Source organism: Xiphophorus hellerii, chromosome 8 (genome assembly GCF_003331165.1).
Source record: "Xiphophorus hellerii strain 12219 chromosome 8, Xiphophorus_hellerii-4.1, whole genome shotgun sequence".
Taxonomy (NCBI): domain Eukaryota; kingdom Metazoa; phylum Chordata; class Actinopteri; order Cyprinodontiformes; family Poeciliidae; genus Xiphophorus; species Xiphophorus hellerii.
The window spans coordinates 1,311,814-1,327,707 of NC_045679.1; the positions used below are offsets into that span (position 1 = coordinate 1,311,814).

At 37.1% G+C, this 15,894-nt stretch overlaps 2 protein-coding genes across 3 annotated transcripts; both read left to right on the forward strand.

Moving 5' to 3' along the window:
* Nucleotides 1-1,483: 1,483 nt before the first annotated feature.
* LOC116725008 (nuclear factor 7, ovary-like) lies at nt 1,484-15,301 on the forward strand. 2 transcript variants are annotated; one of them, XM_032570842.1, is made up of 3 exons: nt 1,484-1,650; nt 1,722-2,843; nt 15,096-15,301. In XM_032570842.1, exons 2-3 carry the CDS (start codon nt 1,739-1,741, stop codon nt 15,284-15,286), a joined length of 1,296 nt encoding a protein of 431 aa, XP_032426733.1. In that variant the 5' UTR covers nt 1,484-1,650; nt 1,722-1,738; the 3' UTR covers nt 15,287-15,301. The 2 variants fall into 2 exon arrangements, with proteins under 2 accessions (XP_032426733.1, XP_032426732.1); XM_032570841.1 differs by lacking the exon at nt 15,096-15,301 and having other exon boundaries at nt 1,490-1,650; nt 1,722-3,862.
* Nucleotides 10,318-12,407, forward strand: LOC116725009 (nuclear factor 7, brain-like). Its single transcript, XM_032570843.1, has 2 exons — nt 10,318-10,512; nt 10,584-12,407. Exon 2 carries the CDS (start codon nt 10,601-10,603, stop codon nt 11,984-11,986), a length of 1,386 nt encoding a protein of 461 aa, XP_032426734.1. The 5' UTR covers nt 10,318-10,512; nt 10,584-10,600; the 3' UTR covers nt 11,987-12,407.
* Nucleotides 15,302-15,894: the final 593 nt, after the last annotated feature.

Consider the following 15,894-nt stretch of genomic DNA (forward strand, 5'->3'; position numbering starts at 1 on the left):
TGTAACGGATATTTTACCCACTCAGAAACTTCACTGAACCATAAACTTTTAACCAAAAATTCACACCTACAGATTTTAATTTCATATCTCTGCCTAAAGACAGATTTAGAAAACTGTTTCTTTTGCCTGATTTTGTTATTCTGTAGTTTTATTTAAATGAATTATTTTCATTTTGATCTTTATCGTACCAAAACTTCCTCATCAGTTAAAATTTTGGTCCGTCTGAAGTTGTAACCTTTAAAGATTAAATAGTTGTTTTGATGAACTTCAGTATTGGTTGGTTTTAAACTTAATGAGACATTTTACATGTAATCCAGTTTGTTACTGGTTTGACCTGCTTCTAGAAACTGGGATCTGTTGGCTTTTCTTTTCTATCCCAGCAGAGCAGAATCTCCTGTAAATGTTTCAACGTTTCCTCTCTGCTTTGACTCAGATGTCATTCAAGCAGTTCAGTCTCTCTTTTATGCCCAGTAACCAAAGAGGAATCAGCTGATTCTGACCATCAGAAGGTAAACAGACCAGTATAAAATCACTGAAGTTCCTGTTTGAAACTTTCACTGAAATCCTCAGTTTGCAATCAGAGAGCAATGATTGTGTTGCTCTTTGCCAGCATGGATGGAGGAGACACTGAATCATTAGAGGGTATTTCTTTTTCTGCAACAGCTTTTGTTTTTATTTTCTTACTAATTTTATTTTTGGTTTACATTTAAAGTAAATACCTGTCCAGGTGACCCCGCCTCTCACCTGGAACGTTGGCTGGAGAGGAACCAGCATCTCCTGACCCCACCAGGGTCCAGAGTGTTAGAAAATGGATTTAAAGTAAATGTAAACTTTAAAATACTAAAGCTGAAGACTGGAGTATTTACAGTATTCCTGTTTTCAGCTACAGATTGAAAAAATGTCAGAGCATTGATTAAATCTGAATCCAAGGGCGTGCCGTGGTGGCGTAGGGCGTAGCGCGACCCGTATTTGGTGGCCTTGAGTCCTCGACCCAGCCGTCGCGGGTTCGACTCCTGGACACGACGACATTTGCCGCATGTCTTCCCCCGTTTCCTGTCAGCCTACTATCATATAAGGGACACTAGAGCCCACAAAAGACCCCCTGGAGGGGTAAAATATAAATAAAATTTGAATCAAAACATTTCTGATTCTGGATCCATTTGTAGTGAAAACAGGGAAAGTTTTCCTCAACACCAAACACCATTTTCACCTCCAGAGTCTGAATGTGACAGAAAAACAGCAAACAGAAGGAAACAACATGAAATGTGTTCATTTGAATTTCCCAGATAGTGGAGACCCTGGAAGAGTTTTATGAGAGGAAAATATATTTTCACTTAAAGCAGGAACAAACTGATGAATTAGAAAAAGCTGTAGAGTTTTTCTAAAACTGCAGATTAAGATTATATCCTCTAGAGGGCGCCACATCTCCGCCTAAAGACTGATTCCAACAGGAACACCTGAGGATAAAACAGGAAACAGTTCAGAGAAAAACTCATTGAGTAAACACCCTGAGGATGACCTTTGACTCCTGCCTTCGTCTCCAACTGAAATCAAACTAACACTGAACAAGGAGAACAGAGAGAGAACTGAGCAACTAGACACTGAAACACAGACTGCTGCAGGAGGAAAAACAAGACAATCAAAGTCAAAGTAAGTTCAGAAAGTTTCTACAGGAGAGAAACTGACTTCCTGGTTTGACTTTCTGTCTGCTGTGATTCCAGCTTCACTCTGAGACAAAATGGCTTCCAGATCAGACGATGATCTCTGCTGTCCGGTCTGTCTGGAAATATTTAAGGATCCAGTTATTCTGTCATGTAGCCACAGCTTCTGTAAGGAGTGTCTGCAGAAATATTGGAGAGAGAAACCAGGAAGAGAGTGTCCAGTTTGTAAAAGGAGATCTTCTAAAGATATTCCACCTTTTAATCTGGCTCTGAAGAATCTCTGTGAGTCTTTCTTACAGCAGAGAGAGCAGAGAGCTTCAGAGGATCTCTGCTCTCTGCACTCTGAGAAACTCAAACTCTTCTGTCTGGACCATCAGCAGCCAGTTTGTCTCGTCTGCAGTCATTCAGATTTACACAAAAACCATAAATTCAAACCCATCGATGAAGCTGCTCAGCAACACAAGAAGAACCTTCAGGAAACTCTGGAGCCTTTAAAGAAGAAGCTGGAGCTCAGGAAGAAAGTTCAGGAGGAGTTTGATCAGACAGCAGAACACCTGAAGGTCCAGGCCCGACACACAGAGAGGCAGATTATGGAGCAGTTTAAGCAGCTTCATCAGTTTCTAGCAGAGGAAGAGGAGGCCAGGCTGGCTGCACTGAGGGAGGAAGAGGAGCAGAAGAGAGGGATGATGAAGGAGAAGATGGAGGCTCTGAGCAGAGAGATAGCAGCTCTTTCAGACACAGTCAGAGCCACAGAGGAGGAGCTGAGAGCTGAAGACGTCTCATTCCTGCACAACTACAAGGCTGCAGTGGAAAGAGTCCAGCGCTGCCCCCTGCTGGAGGATCCACAGCTGCCCTCAGGAGCTCTGATAGACCAGGCCAAACATCTGGGCAACCTGGCCTTCAACATCTGGAGCAACATGGAGAACATGGTGACCTACACTCCTCTGGTTCTGGACCCAAACACGGCTGGTCCAGAACTCCATCTGTCTGAAGATCTGACCAGCTTTAGAATAGGAGAGAAACAGCAGCTTCCTGATAATCCAGAGAGATTTGATGATTTGTATCTCTCTGTTCTGAGTTCTGATGGTTTTAACTCAGGGAACCACAGCTGGGATGTTGATGTTGGAGACAGTTTATACTGGAGCCTTGGTGTGTTAGAAGAGTCTGTTCAGAGGAAGGGAGGCATAAAGTCTGGATTGTTCTACATAAGGTTCCTTGAAGATAAATACTCAGCATTTTCTCTACCAGCTCCTTCCACTCGTCTCTCAGTCCAGAAGAAACTCCAGAGGATCAGAGTGAATCTGGACTGGGACAGAGGAAAGCTGTCCTTCTCTGATCTGGATACTAACACACACATACACACCTTCACACACACCTTCACTCACAAGATGCTTCCATTCTTCGCCACTAATAAAACAGTAAAGATCGTACCGATGAAGATCTCAGTGATCAAGCAGCAGCTCTGATGATCTCAGCATGAAGATCACAAAGTCCAAATAAAAACTTATTGATCAGATTGAAACTGTGAGTTTTAAAGAGGAAACTGGAGATGATCTGATCATCTGGAGATTCTTCATCTCTGACTTTCCAACTATTGTTTCCATTCTAGCAGAAATTAATGTCAATATGTTGAATTGAATGCTGTCTATTTGTAGCTGCTTAGTGATAAAACTGAACTACTGAATGAATCTGAAATGACCTTTTCAGTTACTTCTAAGTTTTTATTTGTGTTGCTTTGACTATTTCCCTGATCAATGCTGTGTTTAAAGTTTCTATCATCACTTTTATTATTCAGTAAATACCAGAAAATACTGTGATAATAATCTAAGTCCATGTTGTCCATCGTTAATAACAGGAGATTTTAATCTGGTCTAGAGACTTTCTGTTCAGTTCAGTTCCAAACACTTTGGTTCATCAGACCTTCATAATTAAGAGATTATCATCCAGTTTGTTACTATAAAGATTTCAGAACAATGATAAACTCTACATGATGTTTGTGAAGCAGCAAAAACTGAATATTGTTGCAGGAGGGCAGCGTTAATCTTTCATTTCTGATTCTTTAGTCTGAGTTTAGTTTTGGTTTTGAAACAAAACAGAGGAAGAAGTTTTGGACTTTTCATCTCTGTATAATTTGTTTTCCATTTTTAGGGAGATGATGTATGAAATAAGTGCAGAACTGTAATAAATGTTATTTCCATTCATTTCTTCTCTGAGGTTTTATTTTGGTTTCCATTTCCAGAACTTACTGTCATTTTTAGAGTCTCAGTTTGGATCCACAGTTTGAAAGTCAGAATGTGATGGAATCAATCAAATTAGCATCAAATCATTTCTGATTCATTCACTGTTGTGTCAAATAGTAGAACCTCCTCCAAACTCCAGTTTGTTTCTTTTGATGGTTTTAGTTTCATTTGAAGGCATTTGGTTCAGCCAGCAGGGGGCGCCGAGGCAAGCCCTTCATGTATCTTTCATGGTTCTGGGATCTTTTAAACATATCAGGCTTTTAAATCCTTTTCACATGTGAATCCTTCACTTATGGTCTAGTTAAAGTATAACTGCAATGCTTTGGTCTGATTCCTGGTTATTGTAGCTCCACAGACCCTCATCTTCCTGTTCTGAGGCCTTTTAGAGCAACTTGTTTGTAAATTCTTTGTTTTGTTGCAAAGTTGTATTAAATGTCCAGTAATGTTTCCTCTGAATTTGGCAGGTTAATTTCTATCTATTTTAATAATAATGGCCTTGTGGTCTGTAAGGATAGAAGGTTCTATCTCTGAGTCCATCACTTTATCTACAATATCCAAAGAAATCAGCCAAAAGTCAAAGTGAGACTGTTGAGATCTGTCCCTGTTCCTCCATGTTAAACATTGGAATCAAAATGTTTATTTCTCCATATATTGATCAGGTCCGTTCTATTACAGGAAGGTTCTAGACTGGATGCTGATCCGTTTCCTGGTGGCCGTCTGTCTGCTCTCTCGTCCATCAGGGTTAAAATGAATGAATGAAACTTTATTTCCAACATGATAGTAGTATAAAATCATGCACTAGAACAAGGAATGCAAAAGACATATTTTTGTACCACAGTAATCTTAACATGCTGGAAAAGGAGCAGGAAGAAGAAAGAAACTGATGACCTCTGACCCCATAAACTCAGACAATATTTTCAGATGGACCCTCATTAATAAATCCAATCAAAACTAAAAATAAACTGGTTCATTAATTTTCCATTTTATCTGGGTTTACATATGTCTAAATATATACATCCATGCCCACACACTCATATGCGTTATCCTCAGTTTACGGAAACACATTAGTGCCAACTCTCACCCATATTTCTATATCTAGTGAAAATGACCTCCTTATATTTCCTTTTAAATTGTATTAAATTCTGACTTTGTTTTAACTCCTCATTTAACTTGTTCCATAATTTTACCCCATGAATTGAAACTCAAAAACTCTTTCTTGTTGTTGTTAAACTGCGAATCCTTAAGTTTGAGTTGAAGTTTTATCTCCTTCTCTTTCATAAAACTTGCTCTCTATGAGCTCAGGCTGCAGTTTATTAGACGCCTTAAACAGAATTTGACCAATTTTAAATTCCACCAGATCTTCAATTTAAGAGTTTTAGATTTTAATAATAACAGGTTTGTGTTCTCATAATAACCAACATTATGGATGATTCTAATGTTTCTGTAGGAAACTCAGTGGATGTAAAGAGCTTTAATTAATTCCCCACACCTCTGAACAATATGTTAAATATGTTAAATCAGAGAGTTATATAGAATATGAAGTGATTTATTATCCAGAATATGTCCAGCTTTAGCCAGGATTGATTTGCTGCTACTTAGTTTATTCTGTAAATGTTTAATATGAGGTTTCCAACTGATTTTGTTCATCACTCTGAGAAACTTATTAACATAAACCCTTTCTAGAGTTACACCCTCTGTCTGAACTTGAGTATTTTTCTAACAGTTTCCAAAAACCCTGATTTTAGTGATAATTTATTGTCAAACCGTTTCTTTAATTTACTGATTTCTGAGGCGACGATGGAAAGAAGTTGTTGTAAGTTTTCACCGGAGACCAGAATATTTGTGTTGTCAGCAAATAACACAAATTTTAATACATGAAACTCTTTGCTTATGTCGTTTATATCCAAATGAAACCAAACTGGTCCCAGTTCTGACCCTTGAGGTTCCCCACATACAATCTGCAGACAATCAGATTCAATATCTCCCATTTTCACAAATTGTTTTCTGCTCTTTAAATAATTCCTCATCCAGTTCAAAACTAACGGTCTAATATTGTAATTAAGATATCATGATTTATTGAGTCAGAAGTTTTCTATAGATCTATGAAAACCCCTACAGCTAATTTCTTACTATCTGTTGCTTCAGTCATTTCTTCTGTTCAGTCAGTTACGGCTGGTGATGTTGACCGATTTGCTCTGAATCCATATTGACTGCTGAGTAGTGAATGTTTGTCTATGAATTTTCTCTTCTGAAAAAGTTTTTCTAGGATTTCAGAGACCTGAGGGAGAAGAGAGACAGGCCTGTGATTATTGATTATTGACAGTTTTATTCATTGGTTTGATCTTTTTTCATTGTGTTGGGAAATTGTCCCGTTTGGAACGATAAATTATAAATGTAAGTTAAAGTTTAGAGACTCCCTCAATCACCTTTTAATGGTTTTCATGTCCAGATCATCAGTCAGTGGAGGCTTTACTTTTACATTTATTCACAATATCAATGATTTCTTTCTCTTAATGGGTTCAGATACATTGAACTTTTATTTTTCTCAACATAATTTAGATGAGTTGCTGTTTTTATGGCAGGTATTTTTTCTCCTATATTCACAAAATAACTATTGAATTTATTTACTCTTCATATTGGTAATATTCTGGTCATTATGTAAAAATACTGTGGATAATTGTTAAAGTTAGACGTTTTCCTGATAAAACCATTTAAAATGTTCCATGTTGCCTTAGTATTATTTTTATTACTATCCAATAATTTATAATAATATTCCTTTTTACATGCCTTTATAATATTAGTTAATATATTTTTATATTTCTTATATTTATTTTCTGATTCAGAAGTTTTTATAAACTCCATAAAAAGTTTGTTTTTCTTTTTACATGCATTTTGTTTCCACTGCTCATTTTTTGCTTTTCATCTTATTTTCTTTAATTTACTGATTTCTGAGGCGACGATGGAAAGAAGTTGTTGTAAGTTTTCACCAGAGACCAGAATATTTGTGTCGTCAGCAAATAACACAAATTTTAATACATGAAGCTCTTTGCTTATGTTGTTTATATCCAAATGAATCAAACTGGTCCCAGTTCTGACCCTTGAGGTTCCCCACATACAATCTGCAGACAATCAGATTCAATATCTCCCATTTTCACAAATTGTTTTCTGCTCTTTAAATAATTCCTCATCCAGTTCAAAACTAACGGTCTAATATTGTAATTAAGATATCATGATTTATTGAGTCAGAAGTTTTCTATAGATCTATGAAAACCCCTACAGCTAATTTCTTACTATCTGTTGCTTTAGTCATTTCTTCTGTTCAGTCAGTTACGGCTGGTGATGTTGACCGATTTGCTCTGAATCCATATTGACTGCTGAGTAGTGAATGTTTGTCTATGAATTTTCTCTTCTGAAAAAGTTTTTCTAGGATTTCAGAGACCTGAAGGAGAAGAGAGACAGGCCTGTGATTATTGATTATTGACAGTTTTATTCATTGGTTTGATCTTTTTTCATTGTGTTGGGAAATTGTCCCGTTTGGAACGATAAATTATAAATGTAAGTTAAAGTTTAGAGATTCCCTCAATCACCTTTTAATGGTTTTCATGTCCAGATCATCAGTCAGTGGAGGCTTTACTTTTACATTTATTCACAATATCAATGATTTCTTTCTCTTAATGGGTTCAGATACATTGAACTTTTATTTTTCTCAACATAATTTAGATGAGTTGCTGTTTTTATGGCAGGTATTTTTTCTCCTATATTCACAAAATAACTATTGAATTTATTTACTCTTCATATTGGTAATATTCTGGTCATTATGTAAAAATACTGTGGATAATTGTTAAAGTTAGAAGTTTTCCTGATAAAACCATTTAAAATGTTCCATGTTGCCTTAGTATTATTTTTATTACTATCCAATAATTTATAATAATATTCCTTTTTACATGCCTTTATAATATTAGTTAATATATTTTTATATTTCTTATATTTATTTTCTAATTCAGAAGTTTTTATAAACTCCATAAAAAGTTTGTTTTTCTTTTTACATGCATTTTGTTTCCACTGCTCATTTTTTGCTTTTCATCTTATTTTCTTTAATTTAACAGTTTTTATCATATAGTAATTTAAATATTGTTAAAAATCCTTCATATGCTGAATTCACATCATTTATTCTATAAATTAATCTCCAATCATTTGCCATCAAATCAGTTTTAGTGCCTTCAGTGAATCTTCTGACCAAACCGTCTGTATTGATCTGATGTTTCCATCAGTTTTTACAGTCAGACTGTGAACACTGGTAAATGATCAGTTATGTCTTTTATTAATATTCCACTAGTGAAACTATTTTCAGGAACATTTGTATAAATATTACCAGTTAATGTTGCTCAGTGCGATGTAATGCCACTGGGCCTGGTGGTTTCAGGGTTCAGGCTTAGACTGTACATGCTGTTAAATTCTTCTGTCATTCTGTTTATTCGGATCTAGAAGATCAATGTTGAAATCCACACAGATAAATGCAACTTTTTGATGAACTTTTATAAATGTTTCTTCCATCCAGTTATTGAATATTTCTATATTTGATCAGGTGATCTATAAATGTAACTCACAAAGACATTCTTCTTTTTTCCAGGAGTATTTCTAGAGTCACACATTCAGAGACGTTTTCCATGACAGTTGACTTTGTTTCTATCATCCTATAATTAATGTTCTTGTCCACTAAAAGAGCTTCACCACCTCCATTTTTGTTTTCTCTGTTTTCACAAACCATTTCATAACCATCCATTTTAATATTTTCACTATTGAGCCTCGTTTCTGATCATTTATTGATATTAAAGGTCTGAGTTGTTGGAGGGACAGTTTGATGTTGTAGAAATTTGCATACAAGCTTCTGCTGTTAAAGTGGATTATTGAAAGTTTCTGTTCAGTTTTAATGCTGCTGTTGAACTGGTCATCAGTGTAATAGTGACAACTGTAGTTGATACCAGTAAAAACATTGTTATCAGGATCAATATCATTTCCAATATCTTGCTGATGAGAGTCGTTGTAGTGAAATGCAGTCAGTTCCACATCCTCATGATCACCGATCCGTAGCAAGTTTTTCCATCAGCTGAAAATCTCCTCCCATATAATTTTATCAAATTTAAATCAAAACATTTCTGATTCTGGATCCATTTGTTGTGAAAACGGGGAAAGTTTTCCTCAACACCAAACACCATTTTCACCTCCAGAGTCTGAATGTGACAGAAAAACAGCAAACAGAAGGAAACAACATGAAATGTGTTCATTTGAATTTCCCAGATAGTGGAGACCCTGGAAGAGTTTTATGAGAGGAAAATATATTTTCACTTAAAGCAGGAACAAACTGATGGATCTGAAAAAACTGTAGTTTTTCTAAAACTGCAGATTTAGATGAAATCCGGATCATAACATAAATCTGGAGGAAGATGGGAGACCAGGACCAGCAGGTGAAAATAGTTCATATTAATATTACAATGAAATGCAAGAAGTTTAAAAGCTAACGGACAGAAACTTAAAGGTTTTATTGATAGTCTTGAAGAACAACCAGAAATGATTTGTGTTCAGGAAACATGGTTAAAAACACGAGATTCTGTAATTAAAGGAAGTGATAGTTTAAGAAGAGATTGAATATTTATAAAGCAAGGGATACAATATCAGGTTTTAGGGAAAGAACTGAATATAAAATAACTCGGATATGGGAACAGTTTAAAATAAGTTAAAGGAAAACTGAGGAAAGAACGGCAAAACAGGAAGATGGTTCTATAAAATTCAAAAGATTGTAGGAGAAAGAAGAAAGGAGGAAAGAATGATAACAGGATTTAACTATACACTTTAAAATTCAAAAGCATAATACTGGCAAATGTGATCACAGTGGAAAATATGAAAACATATAACAACAGATCATGCTATATTAGAATGTCATAAATATGAAAAAGAGAGAAGATACATGAGGAGAGGGTTTGAAAGAATTAAGGAAAATGTTAATTTATTAGATATTTTGAGGAAGAATTTGGATAATAAACATATTCAAATAGTTATTAGATTTTTAAAGAAAACTAAATTGTTTCATAGAATTTGATTAGATGTAGTGGGTGTGTTTGTAAATGTGTCTGATAAATAGATGGATAGTGTAACAATATATATACAAGTATGTATATTTATATGTGTGGGTGTGTATATTTATTTACATATATAGGTAGGCAGGAGGATATGTTTATATATGTAGAAATAGAAAGTATGAATTAGACAGTCACGATCCACACTCCACACCAGCAGGTGGCGGTAATGCTACTAAACGTTTGTTAACAACCGCAAAGAAAACCAAGAGAAAGAAAAAGAAACAGTAGAAGAAGAAAAAGACCACGAAGAAGAAGACTTGATCCTCTCCAGGCGGACTGAATCCAACAGGAACAACCGGGAAAAAACAGGAAACAGTTTAGAGAGAAAAAGTTGGAGAAAACGCTCGTGGGATGAACTTCGTCTGCGACTGAAATCAAACTAACACTGAACAAGGAGAACAGAGAGAGAACTGAGCAACTAGACACTGAAACACAGACTGCTGCAGGAGGAAACACAAGACAATCAAAGTCAAAGTAAGTTCAGAAAGTTTCTACAGGAGAGAAACTGACTTCTTGGTTTGACTTTCTGTCTGCTGTGATTTCAGCTTCACTCTGAGACAAAATGGCTTCCAGATCAGACGATGATCTCTGCTGTCCGGTCTGTCTGGAAATATTTAAGGATCCAGTTATTCTGTCATGTAGCCACAGCTTCTGTAAGGAGTGTCTGCAGAAATATTGGAGAACAAGAACTGGTCGCTCATGTCCTCTTTGTAGGAAAAGATCTGCATCCGATGCTCCACCTTTTAATCTGTCTCTGAAGAATCTCTGTGAGTCTTTCTTACAGCAGAGAGAGCAGAGAGCTTCAGAGGATCTCTGCTCTCTGCACTCTGAGAAACTCAAACTCTTCTGTCTGGACCATCAGCAGCCAGTTTGTCTCGTCTGCAGTCATTCAGATTTACACAAAAACGATAAATTCAAACCCATCGATGAAGCTGCTCAGCAACACAAGAAGAACCTTCAGGAAACTCTGGAGCCTTTAAAGAAGAAGCTGGAGCTCAGGAAGAAAGTTCAGGAGGAGTTTGATCAGACAGCAGAACACCTGAAGGTCCAGGCCCGACACACAGAGAGGCAGATTATGGAGCAGTTTAAGCAGCTTCATCAGTTTCTAGCAGAGGAAGAGGAGGCCAGGCTGGCTGCACTGAGGGAGGAAGAGGAGCAGAAGAGAGGGATGATGAAGGAGAAGATGGAGGCTCTGAGCAGAGAGATAGCAGCTCTTTCAGACACAGTCAGAGCCACAGAGGAGGAGCTGAGAGCTGAAGACGTCTCATTCCTGCACAACTACAAGGCTGCAGTGGAAAGAGTCCAGCGCTGCCCCCTGCTGGAGGATCCACAGCTGCCCTCAGGAGCTCTGATAGACCAGGCCAAACATCTGGGCAACCTGGCCTTCAACATCTGGAGCAACATGGAGAACATGGTGACCTACACTCCTCTGGTTCTGGACCCAAACACGGCTGGTAAAAAACTCCATCTGTCTGAAGATCTGACCAATGGGAGGAGAGGAGAGAAACAGCAACTTCCTGATAATCCAGAGAGATTTGATATTAACTGGTGTTCTGTTGTGAGTTCTGCTGGTTTTAACTCAGGGAACCACAGCTGGGCTGTTGATGTTGGAGACAGTGAAGCCTGGATTCTTGGTGTGTTAGAGTCTGATCAAAGGAAGGGAGGATCACAGACCAGATGGTTGGTTGTTGCATTCGGTTCACGTAAATACACAACATGTTCTCCATCAGTTCCTCCCAAAGATCTCTCAGTCCAGAAGAATCTCCAGAGGATCAGAGTGAATCTGGACTGGGACAGAGGAAAGCTGTCCTTCTCTGATCTGGATACTAACACACACATACACACCTTCACACACACCTTCACTCACAAGGTGTTTCCATACTTCAACACTCTTAAAACATTAAAGATCGTACCGATGAAGATCTCAGTGATCAAGCAGCAGCTCTGATGATCTCAGCATGAAGATCACAAAGTCCAAATAAAAACTTATTGATCAGATTGAAACTGTGAGTTTTAAAGAGGAAACTGGAGATGATCTGATCATCTGGAGATTCTTCATCTCTGTTCAGATTCATCACCAGCTGCTGGAAGCAGCAGGGCGGCGTTAATATTTCACATCTGACTCTTTAGTCTGAGTTCAGCTCTGATTCTAAAATGACTCAGAGTGAGAGGTCTTGTTTTTTTGTTCATCTCTGGGTAATTATTAGTTTATCAGGAACTATTGATGTATTAAAAAATTGGATTTTATTGAATATGTGAGCAAAAATGATCCCAGCAATGTGTTTAGTTTACAAACTAAATATTTACTTTGCTAACTAAATTATTTAGCTCCAAACTGAATATTTAATTTTCTTTTGTCTGATTTTGTTATTTTATGTTACATTTATGGGTCATTGACATTTTTTTTCTTAAAATACCAAAATTTCCTCCTAAGTTTATATTTGCTCCATCTGATGATGTAATTTTTAAATATTAAATTATCTTTTGATCATTACTTGAGTCGCTTTTTTACCAAACAGATTTTTACTCTTTAATGAATCATTTATGGGATGGAAACTTTTTACCTTTGAGTAAATAAATGTTGAAGTTGTACTGCGCTTAGTGAAGTACAACTTTTGGCCATGAATAACTATAATTATTGCTTAGGGTAATTATTAATAAAACTACTTATTTAGATTGTGATCCAAGATTAAAACAAAAATTTGAAGTAAAATAAACTGTTATTTTAACTTGATATTGTCAGTGAAATAATAGAGCAATGTTTGCTCTTTAACCAGGTCAGGACAGTTTTTTCTTGCATATTGTGAAATAATTATTTGGTTTAAATTTCAACACTAAGCCAAAAGTTAACTCAAGATTTAAAAACTAAAAAAAACAATGTTTGATGACTTGTCTCTTGTTAAATTAACTTCATGAACTTTAATTTCTGAGTTAAAACACAAACAATTTTCTTGTTGAATTAAAATAGATTTTGAAGGCAGCAAGTGATTTTTAAGTTAAACCACCTTCAAGTGTTTTACTCAAACTTAATGAGATATTTTGCATGTAATACAGTTTTTAATTAGTTAATATTTACTAACAAAAGTTTAAATAATTAAAGTTGTAAATAACAATTATGTGATTGGGTTTCATTGAAGTTATGAGGAGTGAAATGGGGAATCGGACACAATGTCCTTCACCAGTAGGTGGGAGTAAAGTCCCTTTAAGTTGGTTGCCATCAGTCTTAAGACATGAGAAGCAGAAGAGGTTGAACTTTCCCAGAACTCCGGTCCAAGTTACGGTGAGCAAGGAGAACAGGTTGAACTTTCCCAGTACTCCGGTCCAAGTGACGGTGAGCAGCAAGCAGAGAAATCCTGTTCTGTTGCTTCCAAATGTGTCATAATCGGTCGGTTCATATCAAACCACATCAATATTGATTATTTATGTGGTTTGTGATTAATTTAAGAGGTTTTATGTGGGTCACTTTGCTTTACTAGACAATACCAATGCACGCTAGCATCACAGCTAACAAGCTAGCTACTTGACGCCATCTTGGCTAGATTGGTAATGCAGCTTGATACTGGGTTAAATTAACCCTTTGCAGTCGGTTTTCATGCCGGTTAAAATAACTAGTAGCATCAGTAGCTAAGCAAGGCGTTTAGCTTTACCTTAGTTCACAACATTTAGCATATTCATTTAGTAATAAGCTACGTGGGAGGTTCCTGTTTCTGTAAAATGTATTTTTAGTTGGTGTTTTGTTAACTGCGTTTTTTTTCTGTCTTCATCAGGAAAATATCAGCCTGCAGTTTCCCTGGAAATCCCTCCATATTAAAGGAGCACAAAGCCTAACTATCACTGGTGGATCGACCCATAAACAAGTGAGAACAAGACGACTAACTGTAAGAGATAAGAGTCAGTTTGTAGTTGTTGATATGTTGATAGAAACATTTTGAGAGTATGCTGTGTGTAATGTCGTGTTAACAAGAACATAAAATTCATCTTTTGACTTCTTATAAAAGCTTTTATTAGAACAGTTTCTTGACATGGCCCACACATAAGTATGAACACATTGTCCCATTTTCACAGAATTAGCTCTACAGACATGTAGTTAAGATCATTTTCCCCAAATATCACAAAGACTGAAGTCCATTGTTCCAGGTCAGAGATAACAGAAGACCATCTTCTTATATAAATGTCCTTCCTCAGTCTCAGAGTTGCAGTTATTTCCTCCATTAAGTTGACAGTCTTCAGCTCCGAATAAATTGTTCCAGGATTGGTGGATGTGGTTTCAGCCAGTTTGCAGTAATAACCTGATGAGCAATTAACACAAGGGCTTCAACATATAAACTGTATCAATTTCTCCAGCAGCAAAGTTTATATCATCCAAAACTAAATGGTGAATTTCCAACGTTGTAGTGAAGTTTAATATTTTCCCTATTTCTCCTTTTACCCAACAGAGTTTCACCACAGGACACGCCCAAAATATGTGGGAAAAATCCTCCATCTGTCCACATCTCCACCTGCAGAGGGCGCTAGTGTTACTATCATAACTGTGTATTACCATTGGGGTTTTAAAAAACCTCTTTCTTAGTTTGCAGTTAAAATCTCTGCTGTTAAGACTAGGACTGAAACGATTCCTTGAATAATTTGATCACCTGAATTACTACAAATCCTCAAGGTAAATTAATCTGCCTCGAAGCTTCGTTAAATTTATTGTAATAAATAATACTGTTAAACTCTTCAGCCCACTGCGGTCTAGCTGGAAGTTTTTTGTGTTGCACAACGCAACCTGGCCTTCAACATCTGGAGCAACATGGAGAACATGGTGACCTACACTCCTCTGGTTATGGACCCAAACACGGCTGGTCCAGATATCCATCTGTCTGAAGATCTGACCAATGGGAGGAGAGGAGAGAAACAGCAGCTTCCTGATAATCCAGAGAGATTTGATGATTTGTTTCTCTCTGTCCTGAGTTCTGATGGTTTTAACTCAGGGAACCACAGCTGGGATGTTGATGTTGGAGACAGTTCATTCTGGTTACTTGGTGTGTTAGAAGAGTCTGTTCAGAGGAAGGAAGACATAAAGTCTGGATGGTTGGTTATAGATTTCTCTTCAGGTAAATACTCAGCATATTCTCCACCAGTTCCTCCCAAATATCTCTCAGTCCAGAAGATTCTCCAGAGGATCAGAGTGAATCTGGACTGGGACAGAGGAAAGCTGTCCTTCTCTTTAAAGGTCACTGACCAACAAGGTGACACTGCAGCGTAACAACTGAGACTTACACTAAAATCATATGAAGCAAAACCGACTGACAGGAACCCAAAGTAGAGTTAATATAGTTCTAACTCAGCCTTATCCAGTCTTACTAAATACTGATTATTTATCAGAGTGTTTCAGTTAGTCACATGTAACTGTAGGTTATTTTGAAGGGGAGGAGACGATATGAGGACGACCTTTCACCCTTTAAAGACCTGGACGGTCTCCTTCCTGCTGCCAGGGGCTCCGTGAACATCGAGGCGTAGAAATCCACCTGGATCAGGATCAACTCTGCTGTTCCGTCTGTTTGGACCTAATGAAGGATCCGGCCACCATTCCCTCCGGTCACAGCTACTCCATCCAGAGCCACTGGGACACGGAGGACCAGAAGAAGGTCCAGAGTTGCTCCCAGTACAGGTGGACCTTCAAGCCAAGACCCGTCCTGGTGAAAAACATGCTGGCGTGTTTAATGAAAGACCAGGCTGCAGCTAGTTAGGGGCGACAACTACCCTAAACCTTAACCTTAACCCGTAAAACACTACCAGCTGGATGTATAAGATAATATATTAAGATATTATATTATCTTAATATAATATTAAAATAATATAATATCTTAATAT

Bases quoted from the DNA above. Each gene is read 5' to 3' on its own strand.
- LOC116725008 (XM_032570841.1), top strand. From the start codon at position 1,739: ATGGCTTCCAGATCAGACGATGATCTCTGCTGTCCGGTCTGTCTGGAA.
- LOC116725009 (XM_032570843.1), top strand. From the start codon at position 10,601: ATGGCTTCCAGATCAGACGATGATCTCTGCTGTCCGGTCTGTCTGGAA.